General features: G+C 33.3%; 1 protein-coding gene and 1 long non-coding RNA gene across 3 annotated transcripts; one reads left to right on the top strand and one right to left on the bottom strand.

Moving 5' to 3' along the window:
- The first annotated feature begins 2,765 nt into the window (after positions 1-2,765).
- On the top strand, positions 2,766-5,436 carry LOC139906594 (uncharacterized). The gene is made up of 3 exons (XR_011782229.1): positions 2,766-4,486; positions 4,540-4,679; positions 4,742-5,436. It is a non-coding gene; the product is annotated as an uncharacterized lncRNA (long non-coding RNA).
- A 353-nt stretch (positions 5,437-5,789) lies between these two features.
- LOC121126061 (uncharacterized) lies at positions 5,790-6,741 on the bottom strand. 2 transcript variants are annotated; one of them, XR_005866809.2, is made up of 4 exons: positions 6,434-6,724; positions 6,280-6,353; positions 6,064-6,220; positions 5,790-5,933 (listed from the first exon to the last, which is right to left on the bottom strand). XR_005866809.2 is itself a non-coding variant. In XM_040721347.2 (3 exons), exons 1-3 carry the CDS (start codon positions 6,620-6,622, stop codon positions 6,169-6,171), a joined length of 315 nt encoding a protein of 104 aa, XP_040577281.1. In that variant the 5' UTR covers positions 6,623-6,741; the 3' UTR covers positions 5,790-6,168. The 2 variants fall into 2 exon arrangements, 1 of the variants encoding a protein (XP_040577281.1); XM_040721347.2 differs by having other exon boundaries at positions 5,790-6,220; positions 6,434-6,741.
- Positions 6,742-11,023: the final 4,282 nt, after the last annotated feature.

Genomic DNA, 11,023 nt, shown 5'->3' with positions numbered 1-11,023 from the left:
ACTTAACTCCACCATCATTATTTTTAAAATGAGCCAATAGCGAATCATTTAAGTACAAAAATTAGAATTTAAAGCCCAGCGACATCCTTTTTTAAACAATCCATTAATTTAATTTTTACATCCCTTAAATAGTCAAAAATTGATCATGATATTAAATGACAATTGTGAAACGTTATGACGACTAACCTGATCTCCTCCACAACATTCTTCAAATTTTATAACATTAACATTAATCACGTGGGCGTATGGATAAAATAAATTCTTACTGGTAACAAATTACAATGTACTTTGAAATATATCCTAAACATTATTAATATTGAACATATTTTTAGTAATATTACGCAACATTTCTTATAATTAATATGGGTATGACGACTCGATATAAAAAATTTAAATTCAAATTTATCTCAATTTGTTCAATATAAGATTGGAGTGAGATTTAATACTTGCCTATATTTGGTCATTTTTGATATTGAACGAACATCAATAAAACATCATTGTACAATTGATAATGTGTAGAAACTAAAGAGCACGACCAGGTTCTGCATCCACTCTTAATTTCCATTATTAACAGGGAAAGGGAACATTTAAAAAAAAATATGGTAGCTAGTTTTATTTATTTTTCTTGTTTCTCAAATGTTAATTATTATTTAGAGAATAATACTTATAAACACATTGAATTGATAATAATTACGATCACAGAGTATGAAATGACACTAATTCTAAACAAAGGTCTTCGATTGATACAAATTAATATAAAAATCCAAATTCTATGTAATATATTTTTTGAGTTCATCATACATAGAGTTAGCTGCTTTAAATCATTAAATCAAACGGAAAATACATAGTGATGAAAATCCAGTAGACAATGGGCCTGTTAAAAAAAACGAAAATCAACATGGTAACCCTGCCAATTTGAATTATATTTTGGAGGATAGAAAGAATAATGCTCATGACGTTTTATTAGATCAGCTACAATCAGCTGTGACAAAGGAGAAAAGGATATAAAAATGACATTTTCTAGAATTATTCCAATGTCGATCCCCAATTCTACCCTGAGTCCAAAGAGTACTTACAATGATAACTGCACAAAAAAATCACCAGGGTTACTCTCCGTCTTGTATGAGCACACGCGAATTATCAATTTGGTTTTCAATATAATTGAATCGATTTAGGATAGCAAGTTCACTACTCATAAAGTACATAATAATGACAATGCTACGGAAAATAAAATTTATTCCTCAAAATACCAATTCCAAAAAAAAAAACGGGCAAACTAAAAAATTCACATAATTTACATCACTGAAAAGACACTACATCTGTGTATATTATTTTAAAAAAAAAAATCCCCCACAGCTCCTTTCCTGAGCTTCATGGACCTATCAAGTTGTATAGGTAAAGTTTAACCTCCTAAAACGATGCGTTTCTAAGCATCATGGACTCGTTCTGATATGCTATAAATAATACACGTCTGCCCGCAAGTTGTGCAGGTGAACTCAAAGACCCAAGGCATATTAAATTTCTCCAATGTCACTTCCTTGGGAATCAAGGATCCCTTCAAATATCCCAAATTATAGATCAGCCCACTGGTATTGTAGGTGAACAGCTTAGCCCCAAGTCAAGTTAAATTCTTCCGCCGCTCTGAGTATCAAGGACCTGGTTGTATTATAGGATATTAAAGGGGGTCTTTTGTTTTTTTCACTGTTCAATAGTTTTATACTCCTAATATAATATTAATTACACACGATAATATTGTCTTGGAATGAAATTACTCAGAATCATACTGCGTACCATGATGTTGCTTCACGATGATATATTACCGAGAACAATTTTGTCTTACAGTGAAAATGTACACCAGGATTTGATCAGGCAACAATTGTCCACAAACACTTTAACGTAATCCAACTAAGAACTTTAATTATATAATGAAAATCTTGTATTTAATTGATCCAGCCACGTGATATATATTGTATTTATATCAAAATTTAGGCTTGTAAGCGTTCCACTATTTTGGCGTTCCTTTAGCGTTCCTTTCATAGTTTATTATTTTATTAAGTATTAAACCATTATTTTTGTTCCGTTCAGCGTGCCAATCACTAGGTAGTACAACGGTTAGAAAAACTTTATCTTTGAAATATTGCCTGGCATCTTATAAATATAAATGATTGAACCTTTGAATATATAAGTATAGACAATATTAGAACTCTCAATGTGTTTTTGTTCCTCCCCTTGGGGGTGAAAAATAGCAATATATGGTGAAATGTTGATTGTTGTGAACTGAATATTCAATTATTAATTACTTATTACTAATAAAAATGCAATGTTTCCCACTCCGTAAAATTAAATATAGAACAAACAGAACTCTGGATCAAGGCTATGAAAAGGGTGAATGTAGATGGGACTATGTGGAAGCCTCATTATAGGAGTCAAATATGTTCTAAACATTTAATTACCGGTAAATACAATCCTGCTCGCGGTCATATTTTTCAACATTATTTCCAACGTCCCATGTCCATCCCAGAAGCTTTAGTCATAAATAAGGGTGATAATTTTGGTAAGAATAGAAAAACGTGCGATAAGAATTATATAAATACACATGGCATCATTGATTACATAATATACAGGGTGTCCACGATAAATTGGAACTACTTTAAACTTCATCCAGATCCATAATGTGGATATTTGGGTTTAAATCATACTAATATAAAAGGTTACGTGAACAATACACTATAACTTCCACCACAATTTTTTTGACAACAAACAATAGTCATCATGGAACAAGCAAGGAGAGACGCCATGCTCGAATTGGCTCGCCCGGGACACACGCCCTCTGCTATCTACAAGCTTCTTAACTACCCCAAGACCACGGTGTACCGGGTCTTCAATGCCTGGGAGGTTGAGGGGAAGGTCTGCCGCAAGGCCCACAACATAAGAAGTGATCAAATCCGCACTCCCCGCTTCCTTGAAGGCCTCCGGAAGTCCATAAAGGCTTCGCCGGGGACTTCCTTGTCCAGGTTGGCCAAGAACTGTGGAGTGAGCAAGCAGCTAGTCTCCAAGGCTGTGAATGAGGACCTCGGGTACAGGTGATACTGAATGGCTAAACAACACATCCTCACGGGCATCCATGAAGGCAACCAGGCTCACCAACGGTAAGCGTCTCCTCAATGATCTGAAGAGCCATGGAGGAAGAATCATCTTCTTCTCCGACGAGAAGAATTGGACTGTCGACAGAAGCCACAATGTCCAGAATGACAGGTGGCTTGCCAAAGAGAGAGAAGAGGTCCCTGCGGCCTTCACCACAAAGTTCCCGGCCTCTGTGATGCCCCTGAGTGTCATCTGCAGCACCGGCGACTCCTTTCTTCTTCAATCCCAAGGAAAGGGTTAACGCACTAAGGTACTGCGAAGTCATGGGGGAGTTCGTCATCCTCTGGATGAAGGATACGGCCGCTGGGAGGGAGTTCATATTCCAACAAGACTCTGCGCCCGCACACATCGCCATGAGAACACTACCTCTTCAACTCCCACGACATCACTTTCATCGCAACACCTGGCCTTCCAACTCACCCGACCTCAATCCGTGTGATTACTACTAGTAGGGGAAGTTGGAGAGGGAGGTGTGCAAGGTCAGCCACAAGAGCATTGGGGCCCTGAAGGACTCCATTACGAGGGAGTGGAATGCTGTCGATTCCGCGGAAGTCATCAGGCCATGCAAACCCTTTAGGGGCAGGATGGAGAAGATGGTGGCTGATGAGGGAGGACATGTTGAACAAATTTATCGTTTAATATCATGTCTAACTTTTTCATATTAACAAATACACTCCAAATTCCATTTTTATCAAGCAGGTTGAATTTTAAGATAGTTCCAATTTATCGTGGATACCCTGTACATTTTTTTCTATCAATCAAGAACGTTATCATTCCCGCCTTTATTATTAATATAATATTACATGCTGATAGTCGATAGAGAACTAAATAAAATGCCAAAAATAACGTCGCCCTCTGTCTGGATTTATGAAAATGGAGGCCCAGGAATTTGGAAAATACTTACCGGATGAGAAACAGATGGCTTGTCGGATTTGTCGATAGAAATGTGCCTTTAGTCCCCTGTCTAGAATTACATGCCACTCATTATCCTCATCTCATATCAAGAGCATGGATATTCATGTAAAAAATCAAGTGAATGATTAATACAACAAGTCAGACTTTAACTCTGATCTCTCAAAGATGCTTATTGCATGTATATAGCCTCATCCATTGCTAATCATCTACGTTCAAAAAAATTCATGGAGAAATACACGGGTAAACCTATCTCTTCCCGAGGAACCATCATTAAATTAATGGAAGATGTGGGTACTGATGTCATTTATAGAAATACATATAAAAATGTTTTGAGTCACCCACACCAAATGACGATCAAGTTATCAGTAAAAAGTATAAAATATTTACTAATTTCGAAATGGAACTCTGAATTTTGTACTATCCAACAGTAAGTATTCAATTTATTTTTAAATCTAACCATAAAATATGATTTTATTTTAGCTAAACATATCAAGAATTATGATACACAACTCATTAAATGGCAAACACAACTGCTTAAATGGTCACAACAACGGGGGTAGTAGCTTTGGATGGTTCGTAACTAGTTTGTCTGAGACTAGTTTCTTCACTTAAAGACTTGGGTATGATCATTAGGTTTTCCAATATTACATAGTCAATCAATATTATTTTTTTATCCCTTAAGGATTAGCTATGGTTGATAGGCTCCAAGAAATGGTGCTCAGAAAACTCATAAAAGGCAAAAACAACTGCTTAAATGGTCACAACAACGGGGGTAGTTGAATTGGGTGTAGCATTATAATTAGCAATTGTGTATATCCTTTATGATACTAGTATGTTGTTATATAAGTAGAAATAACGGGGGGGAAATCTTTTTTGATGCTCTTAATAAGGAGTAATATCGCCAGATATTACTACATATTTAGTTTTGGCTCTAAATCTTTAAGATGGATTTATTTCTAACATTTTTTTATTAGTATATTTATTGTCTAATTTTATGATTTTGACATTTACTTTATTATTAATAATTAGTTAGATCTCATTGGTAGAGATATATTTATCCTGTGCACAATTGTATATAGCAACTTCTACATGAAGAAGAGGGATCTTATTGATTAAACTCCACGTCACTTGTGTTTTGCAACCTAAAGTTATGACATATTTAACTGGATTCCGATGTCAGAACAAGAAAACATTATTTGGATCAATCTATTATTTCAATATTCTGTATATATATTGTTATTAGTTATATGATTCCAATTGTTTAATTTTGTATATTTAAGATAAATGTATGATGGTATATTTTTCATTACGTATATTATATTTAATTAAAGTCTTATTTTTTAAACTTGGAACTCCAAATATATTTCGAAATACTCTACTTTGTCGTTTCATTAGCTACTATTCTGAGAATAAGGTTCATAATGAATTACAATTTCATGGAATGTGATGTTATAAAATCTACTGTAACGGATAAAAATGTGTTAAGTTAATTATACGTAGTATATCTTCATTAAACATTTTGCTAATAAATACTTTCGTTATACCCTCAAAAATCATAATAAAGCAGGTAGCTGATAATCACATCAATATTTTAAACAAGGATACCATATGTATTTCCCCCCCCCCTTCTCCTTCCACGCGTTTTTCTCTGCAATATTATCAACTTTAGACTGATAAAAAACGTCATGGCTGTTTCTTGAAAACAAAGTGAAATGAAGAATAGAGCAAAGTTGGCTCAAGTGTACGTATATTTGACACAGTAACAAATTTAAAAAGTATTTAACACTGGTATAATTGATATTGTAGAATTAGTTATTTCCTGAGTCAATAATGTGTATTTTTACGCCGTTCAATTTTGCGTTCTGTTCACATGCCTGTCAAAATTTATAAAAAGATTTGATAAAATAAGTCACGTTGTTTGACTGGATCTTTCTATATTGATATGTGCATTGATTAATGAATTATTATAAATATGGATATGACATAAATTATAAATAGAAATACCCTTCATCAGATGATTCAGTAATCAGTATGGATATATAAATCCAATGAAGGAATGCGTATTTGTAGTATGTGTTACAACTTCTTCTCAAAATGTTTTATTGGCCATTACTCATTAGACGTCCTTGGAGAATCTTCCTCACTAATTGGTACCATGGGGCTAATTAAGGGGGATTTAAATATGAACTAATGAGAAAATGACTTAATAGAAATCCTCACCTGGGCCAAGTATATCCAAATCGAGACATTTTGACATTGCTTATACTGTTTTTTCGATCATTAGGCTCAGAGGGCTGAAGTAGCACGATCCAAAAATATTACAAAATACAAATATTGTGATGGATAATGAATAAGAAATCCCCATAATCCTTACCTTATCATCCTCTGTCATTTCGTCATCTCCGTCATACTCATCATATAAAGTATGATATTCATTCTTCTTCCTCATTCGATTCCCTTGATTAGATCGTTTGAAACGAACCACAACTGAGAGATGATAATCACGAACGGAGGTTCCTTTTAAAATCCGACGAATAAACTTAGGATTTGAAATCACTCTCATTGATTTTTTAAGAGAATTAAATAATTGCAAGGATATTCAAAGATGACGGAAGAGGATTATTTGTAAACAATACAAACGTGAGCACCCGGCAGGTTTTTTTCAATATTTCCTTCATTCTTTTTTTAAATTAGGCTGGATATACTTGACCCATACAGACTACAAATTGATAAATTTTCTGTATATATCAGTCATAAATCAATGAATTATGATGTTGATGTTATATCGAGGGTAAATTATTTGGGTATCCTGTACTAGTTTCCCCGCACGTCTTACTTTCTCTTTCTATCTCGAAATTGGAAACAACGACAGAGGATAGTTGAAATTTAATTCTCACAACCTTTTAATAATAAGGAAATAACTTCGGTATCTTCACAATAATGATACCAATTACTTTCATCCAAGAAGAAATATTATTCCCAAATTGGACTTGTTCGATAGCTATGAATCAAAACATGTTCTTTTGGAAGGATTACGAACTGTTAAACGAACGTGCGGACATGCATGTACAGGATATCCAATTATTTAAGATGTTCAATATAATCCACATCAATATAATTTTTGCATATAGACAAGTTTTAGTCAATGAACTATGCAAAATATTATTTATAACCGTCAACATTAAAGGGGCGTCCACAGGGGGTGGGCTGGAGGGCCTGTAGTATTTTTCTCCCGAAAAATTTGAAACTTGATACTCTTTTTCAAAAATTTAATTTTCTGTGAATAGCTATGGATTTTTGAAATTTTTCTCTGAAAAATTTGATACTTGAATTTTTTTTTCAAGAATTTAATTTTTTGAAAATAACTATGGATTTTTGAAATTTTTTGAACAGAACTATGAACTAATTTTTTTTGAATTTTTGAAAAAATCCACATTTTTTTCTATGGAGTTTTGAAAAAAAATTAATTTTTTTAAAATAGTTATGGATTTTTGAAAATTATTTCCAAAAATGTGATATGTAAAATTTATTTTTTGGGATTTTTTTTTAGTTCCCAAGACCAAACCCCTGAAATATCATCCTGTGGACACCTTTGTATAAAAAAATTCTTGAAAACAAGCAAGTAAAGGAGAAAATCCCTAAGCAATTTGTATTGTACATAAAATACAGCCCAATATTTCATAGACATATTTGAGTCAATTATACGCTTCATAACCAAATTTATGGGATTATTAAAGACAACCAAGAGTTTTAGTTATTGTTTAGAAATGTCATTTAATTTAAGAGACTTATATTGGCCCCAATATGGCCCCATTCGAATAGATAAGATCTATCAAATTATAATTATTTTATTGTGAAGATAATTTGTCGTTGAAGAATACAAATGCTATAATCTACATTTACTTTTTTAGACAGGCCACATATTTTATTTCAATTAAATATGTGCAATTATATATCATCTGATTAGACATATTTTAATGCATATTTGCAATATTTGAAGGGTGCAACTGGATTAATATGCATACATAATATAAACCAAATAATCAAATAAAAATTGGCAATAATAGAAACCAAATAATCAAATAAAAATGAAACCAAAAATTCACAATAATATAAAAAATAACATGGACCCAACTCTTTAACATAATCTGTTCTCAGAGGACCTTGGATGGTAATGGGCAGTGATGCTTTCCCAAGGTGGTGGATAATTAAGTTGTGTCGCTCACGACTTTTATAAATTTGACAGAAGTATGCATGGCCATTTTAATGACGTAACAAATGTGTGAAAAACGCTGGCCCGTAGTTGTATTTTGCTCAAAGATTAGAAGGAATCTAACTCGAAATGTAAGATTTACTACTTGTAAACTTAGTATAAACAATTTGTATGAAGACAACTAACTAATTTAAAATATCCAGATCTATACTAACATATCTAAGACACCATTCTATACAGAGGTAAAGTTCGGGTGGAGCATGACTTTAAAATTAAAACCCTATGATTGAACTAATTCAAATAAATAAATAATGGTACAACATTCCTGTACGGATTTTGCGAAGCATTAAATAATTTCTAACAGATATTTGCCTCCAAACTTGAGATTTAAAGCTTCCATGGGTCTATCCAACACTCGAGGGTTTTTGTCCACTTTCTCCTTGTGCTTGCCGCAAAATACATCTTCAAATCTCTAGGAATGCATCTGAGGGAGCAATTAAACCTCCTCGGGAAAGATGAAGAGTCGAAGGTATTTTGTTAGACCATTTATTATCAATCCTGTAGGTGTAAGGCCCTAGATGAGAACATGTTATTTTGAACTTCCATGCAATAAACCCTTCAACATAAGCCGTTCCTTGGTAGTGGCTGTCACATTTGTCAGAGGAAGATTGGGATGAATTTGAAATGTCCACCAATTCAAAGTCATCAGACTTTTACTAACTATCAATCCAGTCCAGGACATCTTAGTCGACATCCTCCACAAATTGATTACTGGGTGTAGTAGTCCTGCTTACTCCTTTATTTGAAGATCTTCTGATTCTAGTAGGTGTAGGCTGATTCAATTGTTGCTAAGCATTTGATTGATGTCGTGGAGGAGCAAACTCTCTGAGAATTTTCGAGGACGCATAGACTGAATCAAAGAGGTTTGAAGTATCATTTTCCAAGTTTTCAGTCTCTAGGGTCGGATTCTGATTCAATCGATCATGATGTTGACCAAGATATATTGTAGAGTTCGAATGCCTCTACAGGACCTGATAGTCATTATCTCCTGAATATTAAAAAATAAAAGTTGAATTGAGTTAAAATCGAAAAATTACCCAGGTTTTCAAAAAATTATAAGAAAATACCAACTAAACTCTCAATCTTGAAAAAAGATTCTCGAGGCAATCTTGATTCAACCTTACTGTCAAAATGAACGTCATATTCCGAAAGTTTTTAAGGTAGTTGTAGAGGCACTTCATTGAGTGGATTGAAGTAATTATTCCAAGTTGTCAAAGCAGTTGAGTCGTGTTCGTATTTATTTCGATCATCCACTGTATTAGTAGCTAGAGGTGGATCATCAAGCTAAATGGAGTTCATGAAATCCAACATCTTATCCAGGATTGCCAGTTGCACTTCAAGATGCATACCAAACCCTCTCTTAAAGGGATTTTTAGAAACCGTAGGGATTCCTGAGTTCAAAACGTCAAACCACCGATTAAACAATCAAAAGTATTTTCCGCCATTTTGGCCTCTTCACTTTTCTACCCGAAAATGAAAGTAAAACTTTTCGCAGTTGATTCGGAGAATATTTGACAAGCTAGCTTAATCCTTTGGCGAGTAATCCCCTTGCAGTCAATATGATGTTCAGTCAATTTCTGGGCAACTTTAAATGCATATCAATAAATCTGAATGAGTTCTTCAAAATGTTATTTTCCGAATCTAATTGATTCCCCAATTTCTTGAGTAAAAACTGACCGAATGTATATAACTGAAATTCATAGTAAATATTATATGTTAAAAGATTTTCTAAAATAAATGTGTAATATAATTATTGAATTAATTATTTAAACTGATGAAGTTGCCACCATTCAAAAATAAAGTATTAACTGCAGTTCGTATGTGTACAAGATTATTATGTACCTACTTCATGTAATTAATTAATTAATATGAAATATTCTCCCTCCATGATCCTTCAATACTAGTATTGGATCAGTCCTAGTACTGATCACCTATGAGTCTTTTCCCCTCAGCACTTTCAGTCTTTTTTACAATTCAACAGTCCTAAGAACTCATCTTTCAGTCCTACGATCCTCGTTATCTTTTTATTTTCTTCACTCATGGCTAGAATTGAAAAATATAAAAACGAAGAAAATAATGAATAATGGGTACAACGTATAATAATAACGTCCTAATCTTGTATTCCCTACAGGTGTATTTGTCTCTTTGAAAGAAGTTATGAGTTATGACTTGTGATGAAACTTCAGCGACTCAAATGATGTAGTTAGTAGTGATTTCAGCACTTTGCAATTCCGTCAAAAGACCCATAAGCAAGGTTAATAGAAATACATGTAAATATATTCAAATATTTCTATAAATCTTCCCTATTCGGACCGGTCCTAGAACTCACAAATTTTATGAGGACCAGGCTGATAGAACTGCAGTCTTTTTAGTTATTATAGACCGATCCAACACTTTTCAATACTAATATTATTAAAGTTTTTCATAAAAATATTGATGGTTTATTAAGCTAAATAAAATATATGAAATACAAATTAAGGTTATTACACTTATTTTGTAAAAAATAGTACTTTTTCCATTATTATACAATAAATTTCGAAGATATTAGATTGTTACTTGATTATATAATTTGTTCCATTGTATAACAGAATAATTAAAAGGAGGAAAAAATCCCTCATTGACGTCACGAGGGACCAAATTAACCTTCTTTAAGGACCGACAAATGGGACTGGACTTTACCAGGGTATTCGG

The sequence above is a fragment of the Lepeophtheirus salmonis genome, chromosome 11 (genome assembly GCF_016086655.4).
Source record: "Lepeophtheirus salmonis chromosome 11, UVic_Lsal_1.4, whole genome shotgun sequence".
Taxonomy (NCBI): Eukaryota; Metazoa; Arthropoda; class Copepoda; order Siphonostomatoida; family Caligidae; genus Lepeophtheirus; species Lepeophtheirus salmonis.
Note: the sequence above shows the minus strand (reverse complement) of the source record. Positions and strands in the feature narration are given on the sequence as shown.